Source organism: Zingiber officinale, chromosome 6B (genome assembly GCF_018446385.1).
Source record: "Zingiber officinale cultivar Zhangliang chromosome 6B, Zo_v1.1, whole genome shotgun sequence".
Classification (NCBI taxonomy): Eukaryota; Viridiplantae; Streptophyta; class Magnoliopsida; order Zingiberales; family Zingiberaceae; genus Zingiber; species Zingiber officinale.
In genome coordinates, this window is record NC_055996.1 from 5,841,272 (window position 1) to 5,858,722 (window position 17,451).

The 17,451-nt window shown below is 37.0% G+C and overlaps 2 protein-coding genes across 2 annotated transcripts; both read right to left on the reverse strand.

Moving 5' to 3' along the window:
* On the reverse strand, positions 1–9,014 carry LOC121991800 (LRR receptor kinase BAK1-like). The gene is made up of 11 exons (XM_042545838.1): positions 8,676–9,014; positions 7,647–7,779; positions 7,506–7,577; positions 7,024–7,167; positions 3,516–3,587; positions 3,349–3,420; positions 3,143–3,255; positions 1,750–1,884; positions 1,328–1,669; positions 823–1,217; positions 1–557 (listed from the first exon to the last, which is right to left on the reverse strand). The coding sequence occupies exons 1-11, from the start codon at positions 8,767–8,769 to the stop codon at positions 243–245; spliced, it is 1,887 nt and encodes a 628-aa protein (XP_042401772.1). The 5' UTR covers positions 8,770–9,014; the 3' UTR covers positions 1–242.
* A 1,574-nt stretch (positions 9,015–10,588) lies between these two features.
* Positions 10,589–14,572, reverse strand: LOC121991801 (uncharacterized oxidoreductase At4g09670-like). The gene is made up of 2 exons (XM_042545839.1): positions 14,057–14,572; positions 10,589–11,379 (listed from the first exon to the last, which is right to left on the reverse strand). Exons 1-2 carry the CDS (start codon positions 14,525–14,527, stop codon positions 10,759–10,761), a joined length of 1,092 nt encoding a protein of 363 aa, XP_042401773.1. The 5' UTR covers positions 14,528–14,572; the 3' UTR covers positions 10,589–10,758.
* Between the last annotated feature and the right edge of the window lie 2,879 nt (positions 14,573–17,451).

The following is a 17,451-nucleotide window of genomic DNA, read 5'->3' on the forward strand; positions in this document are numbered from 1 at the left end:
TTTGAAAGTCGAAAATTCCTTCTTGCAGAGCTCCAATATTGCTGCTTGCAATAGGGGAACTGTGAAAGAGCTTCACTAAAAGCACACACTAAAAGATTGGGGAATGTACAGCAACCCCTTGAGATAAAATATACACAATTTTCACTCTTTCTGGATTTATGTTGAGGGCGTGTATGTAATACATGAAAAAGCATAGAAAGAAGAAGATTGGGAATGAGTTTTAGGATTTGCGTCTTACACGGTTACCTTGGTCCAGATAATTCAACTGGACGAAGGTTGTCAGTGGAATCTAGTATCCACTCGCTATTGAGATGGCGGGGGGCCATCTCCTCCAGTCTTACCACTTCAACCTTTTGCCACTCCTCCCATCTCTCAGCTAGACCATCGCCTTCGAGCATCCTCACCACCTCTGACATTTTTGGGCGTTCCATTGGGGAGCCCTGAGTGCATAACAATGCTACTTGTATGAGAGACTCCACTTCAGACTCCACGTAATCATTTTGCAGATCTGGATCGACCAGCATTTCCAGTTTTTTCTCTTTGAGCAATCCTTTCACCTGCGAGGAAAATAGTGTGAGTGTTTAATTATTTCAATAGGACCAATAGTAGAACTAGATGCACTTAATCCCTTGTATATCAGGAAACTAAAAGGGAACTTTCTCTTCGCCATCGGTGTGGCTTGTCCTCTTGAATACAGACCCAAACATCAAAGAGGATCTTATAGTCCATGCACAGATAATCAGAAAATGATTCTTCATTGTGAGCAACAAGAACCAAATACAAACCTGATGTGATTAAAAGGAAACAGTAGAAGATGCTTACCCAGTCAAGCAACATAACATCATCATCATTTGCAAGGCGGGCAAGGTCAAATGCCCTCTGCCCTGTAATCAGTTCCAAAAGCATGATTCCATATCCAAAAACATCAGTCTTCTCTGAGGATTTTCCGGTCGAAAGGTATTCAGGGGCTATATGTCCTATAGTTCCTCGGACAGCAGTGGTCACATGAGTATCCTTGTAGTCCATTAGTTTTGCCAAGCCAAAATCGCCAACAACAGCCTCAAAGTCTTCATCTAACAAAATGTTTGCAGCTTTAACATCACGATGAATGATTTTTGGATCACAATGATCATGCAAGTAGGAAAGCCCTCTTGCAGAACCCAAAGCAATCTTGCGTCGAGTTGACCAATCAAGGGGTGGCTCAGATGGAAGACGCTCTAAAAATAAAAAATATATATATAAAAAGTCTAATCTATGGGAATTTAGTTTTCCTCGTGAAATTTTAGGATTTATGAGTGGTGAAGCTGAACATTAAGATGACACGTACCTCTTAAACGTGATGCAACACTTCCATTGGCCATATAAGGATAAACAAGTAATCTTTCAGTTGGTGTCATACAAAACCCTCGCAGCCTGAGTAAGTTCCGGTGCACAGCCATGCTAATCATCTCAACTTCTGTTTGGAACTGAAGCTCCCCACCTGGAGTTCGTTCTTCTTTTAGCCTCTTTACTGCTACAAGTGAACCATCTGCAAGCCGTCCTTTATATACTTTCCCAAATCCTCCCCTCCCCAAAATGTTCTTGTTGCTGAAGTTGTCAGTTGCAACTTGCAATTCTCTTAAAGAAAATCTTTTTAGCTGACCCAAATGAACTTCTGGGTCCTCTTCAGCTGAAACAAAATAATAATAATACATTCGCATAGGGGAGGTAACCATAATAAAATTTTGAATTTATAAGTTCGGTACTAACCAGGTACATCAAAAAAGTGTTCTTGTGGTTTACGACGACGCCACCATGCAAACAATATTGCAGGGGCTGCAAAAAGCAAAGCAGCACCTGCAGCAACTCCCCCAGCAATTGCTCCAGTGCTAGAGGCACTGCTTCCTGTTCAAAGATATCGAGCAACCTTTAGATTTCTTCATTCAGAATTTTAAATCATGGAATATTGACCTCCAAGCAGCAACTATTCCAAAGTTATCATAATCAAGCGGAGTTTATCCCAACTGTTTAGGGCTACCAACATGGATCTTATTTCTCCATTGAATACTAGACATGGCTATATCACTAGAAATATCTTGATCAACTATTTTTTTTTCATTGATTAAATTTTTTTTACTCCCCATGTTCCTTGAACCATCCACACTAATTGATCCGAGTTTTATTACCATAGAATCTAAACATATTTGTGCCATGTTGACTTCTCAGCCTCTTTTACTCTGTTTATCATCTATTAATTGCTCCAAGATATTAATATTTTATTTTATTTTATCCTTGCACCTTTTATACTACTCATATAAAGTTTTTATTTTAGCCTAAGAGACCCACAGATTACACAATCATAGAATCTCCTCTCCATTTTGGCCAGCCACAAATATAGTATAGGCAAATGAGTGGGTGGTTGAAAAATACTCACCTTGAAACGGCAAATATGTCATCCTATAAGTAGCATGAATTCAATTAATTATTGAACAAAACAACATGATCATATTATCCATACTATAGTACATTGAACTTGAACCCTTCATCATAATTGATGGGGAAAGAGAAAGGAAGAAGAAGGTGTTGGAACCCCAAGGTTGTTTTGCAAAACAAGTGTGTTCTAACAATCCAAACTGAAATTATATGTCAAGTTCAACTAAATATAGAAATCAAAATCACCAGATGATTCAAAATGGCCTCTTAGATAGAACTCACTGATTGTAAATCCCTTGCACACTCTCTTTTAGTCTAAGCTTCTGTTTTCTGCACTTCAACGTTGTACGAGGCTTCTCCGCCCGAAGGAGTTTTATTGAACTTAATCTTCCTTGGATTAACAACCACATCGGTTGTAACCAAGTAAATCTTTTGTGCCTCGCTTTTCTCTATGCTTTTAATTTATCTGCTTAACTTAATTATGCAAGTGTTAGCCTAAAGAGTTCGAGGAGGGTTTGTTTTCCTTTTTTGTGTTAGCAAGATATCCAACAACCCCCTTCTAGCCGGCCCAACGGTCCTACAGAAGGAACCTTGAATTGCAATTGTTTCGCAAAACAAGTGTGTTCTAACAATCCAAACTGAAATTATATGTCAAGTTCAACTAAATATAGAAATCAAAATCACCAGATGATTCAAAATGGCCTCTCGTAAGAACCACTACATTCTGTACCTTGAGATGAAGGTGGTGTTGGAGGCACAAATGGAGGTGGTGGAGATAAAGGAGGAGCACCAGGACACGCCCTTGTTGTACCAGGACCACATAAAAGAGGGTTGTTGGCAAAACTGCATAACAAATCAGTGAAAACATACAATCAGCAAGTTTTATAGCCATTAGCAAATTCACAATCTTTATAATTTCATTGGGATGACAAATACCTGATTGGAGTGAATAAAGAAAAAGACCCGGTCGATGGAACTTCTCCTGACAAGTTGTTATTTGACAAATCCCTGTATATTCAAAAACATAATCAAAATTACATAAGAGCAAAAGAAAATAGTTTACACAGTTGTAAGGCATTATATATACAGAGTCCACAACTTACAGAACTTGGAGAGCGGTGATATTAGTCAAAGACTTGGGAATAGAACCAGACAAACTGTTGTTGTTAAGCCGGCTATCCTTCACAGAGATTTAAAAAAAATAAGAATAATTCAACAATTTAATGAAATTCTTAAAATGTAAATAAATACACAAATCATAGAGGAGAAAAACCAACTGTTAACAATATTTTGCTTCAACTAAAATAAAACCACAAAGCATTTTCTTCTAGCTAATTCAATGCAATGAGAGCTGTTAGAAGTCAAATGCCCTCCTAAATGTTGCGATAAGCGAAGACCAAAAACAAGACAAGAAGAGAAAGCACAAAAAAGAAGAAGGAAAATCGACAGGATGCATATTTTATGTAATCCAGAAGAATTCTAATGTCCACAAGTGCACTGAGAGAACCACATTATGTAAGTGTCTAACGCTTAGATAGAAAGGATTGGGTGAACGAACAGGAATGATATTTATCCAGACTCAGACAGTCATGTCATGTCGAGATGTATATATAACTGAAATTAGATAGGAATACCATCAGGTTGACTTGTGGAGCACCTGACTGAGTCAACAGCACACTTGGGTTGCAAAATTTGAAATCAACTTGGGCAGGAAAAACCAGTCTTCTCAAAAGGCTTGGATGCAATCCTTTCAGATTGAGGGCATCCCCCTATATACCCTTGCACCCTGGTGAGCTCGCAGTTAACATCATCTCTTGAATAACATCATAATTTATCAATCATCAACCAAACTCTACTCCAACAAGAGGCACACCTATAAAGATTAAAGACGCATTTACAAATGATGAACTAAAATTTTATTGACTCTTGAACAGAATAAATGAGGCAACTCAGTTTCTAGACTTGGGATGTACTGATTTGCATCAAGGTGACACTAACTATTCGATTAAGAACTTAAAACAGGGTATGCCCCATTTTGCTGATATGAACATTCCCCTATACCTTTAGCAGGGGAGTGCTTTCCCTTGCAGCCCAGTGAGCTCACAGATAAGATCACCCCTTCAATAACAGCACAATACATCAATCGATGACCAGGCCCTACTCCAACAACAGGAAGACTTGTAAAGACACTACAAATGATCAGCTAATTTTTTAACGACTCTTCATCAGATTAAATAAGGCAACTAAGTTGCTAGACTTGACACTAACCGTTTGAATAGAAATCAAAAAAGGGCATGCCCTATTTTTCCAATATCAAGTATCTCAAGACCAATCTGAAGCAGGCTGCAAATCCATCTATACTATTACAAACTGTATTCTTCTGCTACAAAAACACACAGCTAAATAAGTTGTTGCAACTCATCAGGAATCAGGCTAGGAAAAAAAATGGGAACCTTTACTCTGTTCTCTTGCAATCCTTCCCCTTGCAGTTGGGGAAATTTTCATCATAAAAAATGCTGTTCCACAGAGAAATTGACCAGGCTCTGGTATACCACAAATATTTAACAATTTATCTTTGATTTCTCAGCCTCACACAAGGTTATAAAAAAAAATAGTCCGGTATACGAAGCTTTTGCCAGTGTAGGGTTCTGGGGAAGGGTCGTGACGTCCCGGAGAAGGATCGGACCTCACACAAGGGTATGCCAACAGATATTCCTCATTATACAGAAGGGCGAGTATTACAAAGATTGTACCTAGTACTTAGGCATGTCAACCATGCTTTTGACTATCCAATCAATTTCTTATCAGCTTTACTGCACAAGAGTACGATGCTCATAATGAGCTCTACAATTTTTACTACTCAATCAGCCCTTGCAAGAAAATTTTATTACTAAAGAAATTTACTGGTGCAAGAGGCAAGAACTCCAACCAATGTGAATTATCTGTACTACAAAATCAACAACAGTGACATAATCTTTCTATATCTCTGTTTCTACTGGTGCAAGAGGCAAGAACCCCAACCAATGTCAATTATCTCTACTACAAAATCAACAACAGTGACATAGTCTTTCTATTTCTCTGTTTCTACTCAATAGAGAGAAAAAAAGAAAGATCATCACAGGACCCTCCCTGACTTTTAAGCAATTAGAAATATTAAAGAAAATTGACAAAATTATTTCACTGTTTTCGGTAGCAAAGTTTGCAGCAGATGTTTGTTCATTTTTTGCATAGAAGAAAAACAATGAGCCGTGAATCCAACTGCTTGTTGATGCAGCACTAGGCTGCAAAAAGAGATGGACATGAAGCACTGGGCTTCCACAACTAACAACTTTAGGAGAAAGAAAATTTATTTACAAAGGGGGAGTTGGTTCTTTTTTAAGGTTCCAAAACTAAAATTGAAAATAAATTAAACAAATATGGTAATAAATGCAAGGTAAGGCTGCATAATAGACCCAATGTGGTCCGACCCTTCTCCAGTACTTGCACTGGCGGGAGCTTCGTGCACTAGGTAGCCCTAATGGTAAGAAATACCAAACTTAAGAAAAAAATTCAGTTCAGTTTGGGTTGGGCTTTTTTAGTTTTTCATGCACACCAAAAGACTACATAATATGTACACTTATATAGGATCACACAAGGCATATAGTTTGAAGTTGAGGTATCAACCCATAGTTGAAAAGATTCTCTAACCGTGCCATGCCAACATGGTTTCAAAGGGTTAGGTTCAGGTTTTCAGGTTTTTACTTAAAACCCAAAAACTCAATCAAAACTCAGATTTCAAAATAATTGAAAGCTAAAAGTCAAACCAAAATCAAAGAATCTGATTTACTGAACCAGTGCAGTTCCATTTCTGGGTTGGGTTGAGTAGTTCGGATTTTCTATAACACCATTAATATCCATATCTTTTAAAGAATTTTTAATTGTGTAATAAAATTTTCTATGACCTATTACCTTTAACACCTTTGCGTCTAGTTAATTCAATTTTCTAGCTACAGAATATATTGGACATCTCCAAACTTATTGATATTATCTTATCATATTTTTATACCATACAATTTATTAGAGTCATGCCTATTACTTTACAATTGCTCTGAATAGAAATTCTTCTATTCTATCTTTTTAGTAATCTGCACATCCATGTTTACCATTTTGATCTATATTTCACCAACTTTTTGTGTGTCATTCCAATATTTTGGTCGATAATAGATGCTGATCATCCCACAATACTACATTATCCATCACTCTAAGTAAAGGTGCAAATAGCTTGCTATTTTCATCCTTCAAAAATAGAAAACAATAGACAAATTTATATCAATGTTTATTAACATATAGTACAATTCCAATACCCAATTTGATTTGGATTGAGAATTTAAACCTGCTGATTAAGTAAGCTCCAGTAGATGCACCAACAAAATTATCCTTCATTAGCATTGCAATGTTGTCCACAAGAAAACAATGTGAAGAAAGGATAACCAGTTTTGCAATTGTTATAAAGCATTCAAAAAGTAGCCTGACTAACTAATATAGCAACACAATATAAACTATAGCAAAGCATTCTTTACATCAATTATTTAAAAACCATATGATCATAGTCAGAGAAGAGCATAGTCATACAGGAATCGCAGCTTCGTTAGCTTTCCCAATGAATCTGGAATTTCACCTGTGAAACCGTTCAGGTAGAGATCCAAACTGACCAAGTTCGTCAGATTTCCAAGGTCACTAGGAATTGTCCCGCTAATGTTGTTACTATAAAGTTCTCTGCCCATAAAAGAATAAAAAGATTTAATCACAACAAAATATAAAGGTACAGCTCAAATTTCTGCAATTATAGTCACTCTTTATAGTTGAAAGTTGAAACACCCCTCACTATCCAATAATATTTTATTTAAATGAGAATTATAGGTACAATTGAGAACTATCTGACCATGCCAGAGGTAGAACAAGTATAACATAAGATTTCAGTGGTTCGGGTTGTGAGTTTTTATGAACAAGTGTCAGGAAATAAAATTCTAGAAATTTTTGTTGTCAATTGTCAAAGTTGATGTGGCTCAATAAGAAGAATTCATGTAATCCAGAACATCTAACACAGAACTTACAAGTATTGCAGATTTTTCAGTAGACCAAGCTGGGGAACCAAAGCACCAGATAGTTGCGCATTTCCAAGATCACTAGAAGCAACTATAGAGGGTTAATTGAGTTCCATAACAAAAAATCTATGAGGTGGTGAATACACTTACACTCGGATAACACTATTGTCATTGTTGCATGTAACATGAAACCATGTACATGGATTGACCAGGGTTGGGTCCCAGCTCTGTAGCACATTGTTAGGATCATTTAAGTTTGTCTTGAGGTAGTGCAAAGCATCACCTGTATACAAGAGATACAAGAAGAATATACAAGTGGTCTAGGAAACAGAAAATCCAAAAAGAGAAGAGCTAAAACTGGGAATTTGACCGAAGTATTGAACTAAGATTCTCTAAATCTACCCAACAGTGCTATGTGATTGAAGCATCAATAACTTCCTCATCTGGAACATTAACTTCACACAACTTTTGACATGAAAAATCTGGCAATAAAGAATCGCACGTGTGGTTGATGAGAATCACTAAAAAAGGAACTCTAAAAAAAACCACACAATTTTAGCCAATAATTTTGATAAAATTAAAAATTTATTTTAAAAAATATATTAGTAATTCCTTTAGCTTCGCTGATGATTGACTGCATCAATTAGAATCATAAATCCGAGTTGACCAAATTGGGAAATAACAAAAGATATCATAATGTCCATCGTTCTCTAGAAGGCGACGTTACTATACAAAACTAACAGAGAAATCGACCAGATTAAATTGCAGTAAAAAGAAATTCTCAACGAAAAATCATTCAATATTTGACCAAAAACAAACATTCGAAATAAATTGCAATCTTCCTTCGGACTTTCTAGTTTGGTTGAATTATCTAAAAACAGTTGTTAAAAACAAGAGTGCCAAACATGCCAACCAAATCCAAGAAAATAAATGATCCACATGGACAAAAAGAGCATCCATGTTCAGATCCGGCCAACGTTTGGCGTCCCTTTCCAATTCCAGCAGCCCATGCTCCGCAACTAAACCATCTATCATGAAATGAAGTACGACAAAAATAGAATTTTTATGACAATCGTGCCCACATCCCAATTACTCGACTCAGATTACGCTCACCGCAAAAGCTGTAGCAGGACCAATATTTCGCAGTACCCTATAGTACAAGGAAAGATCACTCGGTACCTTCCATGTTGGAAAGAACCCTAGAGAAGGGATCGAAGACGAGGACGAGCCAGATGAATCCTTTGAACCTTATTTCCCATTCCACCTCCGCCATTGCACCCAGAAGAAGATCCGGTGCCCTCCTAGAAAATCCGGCACTGGTAATCCATCCCCAGCTCCAGTGAAAACAGTCCTAGATGCAAGGACCTCTCGTGGTACCGGTATTCACCACCATTCCTCGCGAGAAGCCCGTCCACAGGAGCACAAGTTGGCGGAAGCAAGGAAAGAGAACGGAGTCACGGAAGCCAAGATCGCGACGGCGAGCGCTTAGCCGTGTTCCTCTTCGCCGCTTCGCTTTTATTTTTGATCCAAGCACGCCTGCAACCCGCCGAAAGAATCTGCTGTATCATGTAATTCAGGAAGCACGTTCGCAGTTTTGACTCACCGAGTGCAAATGACATCGTGGATACGTTCATGACGTCAACCTCGTGGTGCTCCCGTCTGATTTGGAGTTTCCTGCACCGATACTCGCACGGTGACGGGCTGAGACTAGTTTCCGTCAAACTTTTTTCGGAGCAGAGATAATGTCGGGGAGCATGCGGGTGTATTCACGGGTAGACGAAGGAGAGTCGACAAAGGCGTGAGTGGAATATATCGAACGATGCGGTGGGGCCTGCGGCACACATCTGCCGTGAAATTATATGTGGAAATATTTTTAAAAATGTTGAAAAAATATATATAACCATGGAAATTGTAAATCGAAAATATGAAATAATATTTATTTATTTTTACATAAAAATTAAAACTTCAATTTCCAGCGAAGTTAAAGATGTAATATTGTAAAAGGTAGAAAGGTTGGGGGATGGGCATTGAGGCTGATAGTTTTGCCCCCACCTTCTTTTGACAAGAAGACAAAATAAAAATTTAAAATAATAATAATAATAATAATAATAATGAAGAGGGTGAGTGGGTACACTATGTGTTGGGCCCCATTGGTACAATAATGCTAAGTTACTGGCATCACTTTCTATTATTGTCACTTTTTATCTTGCATCATCCTTTTTGCAAGGATATTTGAATCTTTCTTTATTGAAAAAGGAAGTTATGAAATTGACAAGAAATTGTATAAAATAATGTAGAACTAATTTTTTATATATATAATTTTTACATAATTAATTTTAAAAATAGACGATTTTACTCTCTCCTATTAAATAAATTTTAAATATAATTTATTTACATTCAGAAATGGATTTCTAAAATATTTGTCCCATTTAAAATTTAAAATTTAATTTTGATCATAAATTATCCTAAAAACTAGGAACAACATCAACGTCACGAGAAAAAATCATAAATGATGAGATATTTTGGTGGGAATAATAATCATAGCGGAGGATAAAAAAACATATTAGTGCAATTATGCTTTTAGTGGAGGATAAAAAAATTATTGATGCAAGTATGCTTTTTATTCGTCGAGTTTCACCGAGTTTTGATATAACTAACAAAGAGTTTAAGTTAAATTTAGGATTACATGTGAAGCTTAAAGAACCGTAATTTGATAGGATCAAGTTTCACTAGGAGTTAGGGTATTAATCTTAACAAAAATTTAAAAATATGTGAATTTTTTTATTGTAATCCAAATATCTAATATTTCAAACTGATTAATTTTAAAAATGATCAGTTCAATTCTGTCATTAGGATAAATTGAAAAATTCCATTCAAACGGTAAGCATTTTTAAAATTATCAACCCATACATTGCAGTTAGAATTTGTTATTCAAATATTTAGTTATTGTTTGAAAAGCCTACTATCACCATTATCCTGAGGACAAATTATGTATTTAAAAAAAAAATCTGTGAATCATTAGATATTACAAGGGATGTAATCTTGGATTATATTTTTAGGTAATAAAAACAACCAGAAGAAAAAGAGAGGAATTATGCAAAGATCCCTTATTTGATTAAGAAAGCAAATGAACCCACATAGCCATCGACTGCACCAAATCATCGAGTTTGCAAACATGCGCTGATAGCATCAGCAAATACAATGACATTTAACAGCACAACACACCGAAAACGCATTTGGTTAAACAGCATTAGCACGTCCATTACCCAACAATGTCCACAGGTGTGCATCCCTGATCAATTGATGCTTTGACAGCATCCAGAACTACCTGAGTCTTCCTGGAAATGGTAGGCCATTTATCATCCGGCTTACTGACGGAAGCTCTGACGTTTCCAGCCAATCTCGAGAACTCCTGGACCATCAGTGCCTCCTGCGGCAGGCTTGTTACGACAATATGCTTGCTAGGCAATGTATGCCAACCTGTCACCAAATCGTTGAACGATAAGGCTGAACCAAATGAAAACTGTGCTTTGTCCTCCTCGAATGGGATCACAAAGTCGTTAAGACGAAGAGATCCATTTGTTCCCACGACGGATAGCTCCATTGTCAGATGAGTGAGAAAATCGCAGTGGAAAGTTGCGACCTTGCCATCCTCCCAGAGGAGGGATGATCCACATGACAAAATAATGCCTGAATCGTTCCTAACTGTGCCATGGAGTGCAATTGCTTTCTTAGGCAGTTCATAGTCAAATGCCCACAGGATCGAGCGAATGCAGTACCAGCCGACATCACCAAGAGCCCCGAGAACATCAAGGCCTGGCTTCACACGAATGTCATTTTGAAGGAAGTCGGGTTTTCCAGCGAATGAGAAATGGCTATGGACCTGCACTCAGAAAATAGTTCAAATCAAGGGTGAAATAGAAAATCCAAATAGACTAGCATCTACTTAACACAGGATTGTGGATTCCAATGAACATGGCATGAGGGTTGATGCAACACAAAAAAACGATACAATATCCCCAGATCAATCCAACTGAAGGAATGAATTATCTGAGTTAATCTGTTCTCAAGTAAACTATCCCAGCAAGAAAAATGATGCAACTGATATCCATCAAAATTTCTCTACAGGCACCAAAGATAAAGTAGTTCATACTTCTTTACGAGCATGGATCCCTACAAACCTAAAATTTTATCCAGACAAAATCAGCAAGTCACATAAGACACTTGAAAGGAACTGACAAGTGACAACCCACATTATGAAACATGGATTAATAAATGATATTTGAAAGACAATTGGATTAGTAGTAATATAAGGATATTAGGTTAATTGTTTCATCAGTTTGAGTAGAAAAAAAGATAATATCAACTCTTTTAGAAATTGGATCAGCTTAATCAAAATCTCTATTGAAGATTGTCAACAACTTAAGAACATTTCATCATCACGACTCTCAATTGTTGTGCTAGTATACCTGTCAAGAGCCTTTGTCCATTTAATTTTTCTATTTGTGGTCATTTTTCCATTTTGTGCAACAAGCTAGGCATGGATTAATATCTATGCTCTAGCTTAAAGGGAAGAGTCAAAAGCTTAGAATTAATAATTATATGCGGGTATCAAAATCAAACGTTGAGTACCATGTTGGGAATTTATTGATTTAGTATTATACTTTAGTCCATTATATGTGTGTGCGATTATTCTCTTAGCATTACACAAGATTATGTTATCCTTCCCAACTAAAGACTAATCACGATATTAAAAATTATGTGGCTATAGATACATCTGAAGTAGTAGAATTTGTTGAGCATACAATGAGATAGATGAAGCAAACATTATCAAAGATGTCTAATTCAATTGAAACATGAACAATGAAGATAAGCCAAAACTTAAACCCACCCTGAAAAAAAATCAAATTGTTTGTAACATGCTATGTCCGTCAAATTCCTAACTTATGCAATGTAAAAATTAACAAGAGTTGTACTCTATCTGCAGGATTTATGATTTATAAAAAATAAAAATATAAGTTTGAATTCCTGGAACAAGGAATATAATGTATGTTTGGCAGATTGAAGTTGTTCCCAAGCTTATCTCAACATGGAGATGTTTAAGGACCCAACTTAAGGTTAGGTTGGGATTGAATGTGTGCACAGCCCACACAACTATTTTAATGTGCCACAACCTAGCCTGATGAGAAAACTATCCACATAACTTGATAGGCTTGAGCAACATAGCCAAAATCCAAGCATGATGAGAAATAGCCAAAATGCCCAAAGCCCAAGTCAATATAGGCCAACACTGATGTGCAAAAGGTCAACAAAATGAGAACTAAATTTTGATATATGTCAAAGGAATACTGAACCAGTCTTGACCAGTTGGGCAAATCAATTAGTTTGATGGAAATTGACTGAAAAGATTAGTACTAAACTCATAATAAAGGAAGTTATTATGATCATTCATAAGTTACAACTTATCTACATTAGTAAATACAGTAAAGAAAATATAACTTTATGGGTGTGATGTGCTTACTACCTAGAGAACTAAAATTGTCTAAGTAGATGGATACTTCTGAAGCTCCTCTAGGACCATAATCCTTTGGATCTCCACCACTGTATTTGGAGGTTGAGATTATGGCTCTTTGAAGGTCCGATACAATTTTCTAGCAAAATTGGTTGCATTTACCAGGCAACAAATACTTGGACTGCACCTTCACCACTCTCCTATTTCAGAGGCACTACAATGAGATAAAATTACTTGAAATCTCTAGTTTTTCTCCAGAACAGTCAACTTCATCTTGGTTTCTCCAAAACAGTCAGATTCATCCAATTATTCGTTGGTCATGCCTATTATTTGAGAGAGCAGGCCCACTACCTTTAATGTTAAGACCAAAATTTAGCTCAGCATTAAATCATCTCCAATTAGAAAAATAGCATCTAGTAGCAACTCCAACATTACCAACCAGTCCTTTCCTATAGGATTTGGCCACTGTGCCCTAGATTAGGTTTGATTAATATGGATCATGCTTTGATCTAATAAACAACTGGCAAATTGACTAACCAGAGATGAACCAGTAGGCAAAATGCATAAGTCAAAGTTCATGTTAGTAGATGCATCTATGCCTTAGGCACCTATGCAATTAGAATACCATTCCAACGTGAAATAAAAAAAAAAAAATTATAGTTTGAGTATAGTTTACCACATGTAAAGGACCACACAGTTAGTTCGAGAATGGTTCGATTTTTAAGTCAAACAAACCGAAGCACGCCCAATTGACTTTTGTTAACTTTAAACAGAAGTCTATCTACCTGGGGAAAAAATACTGAGATGTAACCACTAATTTGAAAGGAATAAAATGATTCCCCTATTAGATACTAAAAAACTGGAGAACAGGGAAGAGTAGATATCCATAATTTAGAGTTCTTAAACCAAATCTGCACACCAGCCAATTATTAGATTCATGGAAGAAGAAAATTACCTATATCCGAGCCAAACCACTGGAAAAAAAAAATAATCAAAGAATGATGAATCGAACAACCGATTAAACGATTGATCTAAGAAAAACAAATACCGTCTGTATCTGTCCAAAGCGAGCGGAATCAGACAACAACTCCCGCATCTTGGTAGTCCGCGGATGGTGCATCCACATCGTACAGTCCATAAACTGCACACCGCGGGAGCGGCATGCTTCGAGGATTATGTCAAGCTCGGCAGCGCAAACGGCGGTCGGCTTCTCCAGAAGCAGGTGCTTGCCACGCTCGGCGACGGCCACGGCCCACCGAACGTGGAGGCTGGTGGGGAGAGGGACATACACGGCGTCGATCCCGGGATCCTCGAGCACTTCCTCGTATGAGCCGATGGGGCGGACGACTGAGGCGTCCAAGCGGTTCGCGGCGATGAATCGCTGGGCCTTTTCGAGTGAGCGGCTGCCAACGGCGACGAGGACGGCGTTGGGGGCCAGCGCGATGGCACGGGAAACCTTGCGGGCGATGTCGGCGCAGCCGATGATGCCAAATCGAATCGGATTGATCTCCGTCGCCATCTCTCTTTCTCTCTCCGTCGCGCTCTGTCTCTCTCTTGATGAAAATAATAATAATAATAATAATAATAATAATAATCCTCATTCACTAACTTGGGATAATCGATCGGGCCCCACTGTCTCTCTCTTTTGATGCTGGAGGATCGTTATGGTGAGGTGTGTTTAATTACGAGCGACGCTTTGTGATAATTTTTTCCTCACGCTGTCACACACACAGTCACGCATACGTCATGTTTATTTCCCATATACCAATTTGCCACTCCTAACTTCTTAATTATATTTTCAAATATTAAGGATTTTTTAAAAATAGATGTTTATAGAGAGGATTTTTATTGATTTTTATAAAATTATAAAATTGTAAAAGAATTCTATAAAAATTTTTATAAGATTTTTACTGTCATTTAATTTAATAATATATTATAAGTTATTATATAATACTCCTATCAAATATGACTAGCAATAAGAAGAAAAAGATTATCTTCATATATTTTTTATTTTTTAAAAAAAAATGGAAAAAAAATAAAAATAGAATTTCTACTAGGTCATTTTTTGTCTTTTTTTTTTATTTCACACATTTTCATTCTTTGGTGGCATAAATAAATATAAATGAGTCATATTCAAGAACCTGTCTACCAATCACAACATTCTCTTCAGTACCTTCTTATAAGCGTCACCAAGATAATACTACTTGAAGAAAAACTATGTATCCCATATCGCACACTAAAAATTCATCTAATTAAAAAATCAATTTTTAGCATCATACATATAAACAAAATACGCTCATAAACAAAATATGCACATACAAATCAGTGACCACACAATAATCAAGCAGCAAATTTAAAAAATACAAAGCACCATGATTTTTTCTGGACGAACTAAAACAACAAAGCCAAACAGTACAATTCCAATAGATGTTCACATGCTTGTGAGAGAGAGATCGAAGAAGAACCAAAGAAATAGAAAGAGCGCTTGATTAGTAGATGGAGCTCGGATTTAATGGTAGAGGAGGTCGATCTAGGAGCAAGGAAGAGGCAAAACTGTGGAGGAAGGGAAAAGAGAGGTGACGACGATAGAAATGAGAGAGACGTGTTGGGTTAAAAGTCCATAGAAATCTCAACGATGAATAGATGACTTTTTCTTTTATCTTTTAAAGTTTACCAAGAGTTTAAAATTTGTATCTAAAGAATTTTAAAAGAATCCATAAAAATTCATAAAAGTTTGGATACTAAAAGATTTTCATGGAATTTTAAAAAGTAAGTTTCAATACTATATGACTTTTTAAATTTCTATAAAAATCTAATTTGGATATCACTAAATTTCTATAGAGTTTATAAAAGTCTAAATTGAATACACCTAGACTTTTAAAATCCATAAAAGTTATTGAAAGTAATTAAAAATCTAAGATTGAATACATCCCTCTAAATTATATCTGGATTAAGTAGATTTGGATAAATTGTCATAAACTCTCTAACACCAAACTCAACTTCATCCTCAATTATGTGTCAGCAAAAATTATCCCCAGGATAGGGTTGAGTTGGTTAGTATGGGGCAGAATTGCTACCATAGGACAAGGGTTCGAATATTAGCAATACCGACGAAAAAAACTCTCCCCGCACTGGCCAACTATAACTTCTTGATTTACCTCCTCATATATGGTCGTGGGGTTGCTGGGGTGGCGGATTCCCCACTGAGGGACTTAGGCTAGATTTTTCTGGATTGTACATATGTTGCACTAAAATCTAGGTACCGAAGTAGGATATTTTTTTTATATTATTGTATCCCTATTATAGAAGTTATAGACTACTATAAGTTAGATAAACTGATTTACTGTAGTCATTCAGTCAACCTAGACTTATGTGCCCAATTTTATAACAATTTAGTTAGGATGGATGACTTAACATACTCTACCAAAGTAGCTGGTAAAGACTTTAGTTTTTTTACCTACAGTATTGTATGACTGTTTAGGCCATAGGTAATCTACATGTCCATTTTTGTGTTACCATAGTAAAGACTTACCATTTGGCGAACCCTACTCCCATATTACATTGAATACCATCCATATGTATTTTTTTGGGGAGGAGAGAGTACCCATTGTGACTGACTTTAGATCTCTCTCTTAGGGTTCAGAACTATATCTTATAGAGAGTCCTCACCACCTGTATTTTGTCGATAACATCTCGAGATGTTGCGATGATACGATCATCTCATTTTTTTTTTCCTTTATGCACAATGCCAGAGACTAGACATTGACATTGCATTACATATGTTTCAGAATATCATTTAAGCATCCAGCCTCATCACTAGGGGACGAGTTCATATGCCCTACTGTCACATTTTGACATTCATGTTTTAGACCATAGGAGTAGACATGACCCAAGGTACACTCACTCCCCCTAGCGAGTATGATGAGATTGGTCAGCGTCAGCTTATATTAGTGCATATAAAAATTACCGCTCAAGGGGGCTGACTTAGAGAGCAGGTCTTCAGCCAAGCATTCCAGATAAAGCCGATGAGGGCATCCTACTTGTCATTCCAGCCGAGGTCGACAAGGCAGTTGTGGCTATAGAGGAAGAGATGCCGGAGTTTACATTTAAAGATTTCTTTACACCTCTTTCGACTTTAACCCAGCCTTCGACCTTATTTTCGATAGATGAGCACCGTGCTAGGCTTAAGGAGTCCTTTGCACGAATCCAGCAGTCAGTCTCAGACGGATTCACCTCTCTTCATGAGGAGATGACCACTGGATTCTGGCACATAAACCAGCAGATGCAGGCTATACTTCAGGCGTTACGTGTGATTGACCAGCCCCCACCTCCACCTTCCAATGATGGTTAGACATTATTTTCAGTGCACTTGTATATATTGGTTGTTGACTTGATTTATTCATGGTGACAAAAGGCGACTATGCTCGCCCCTAGCACCCCCTG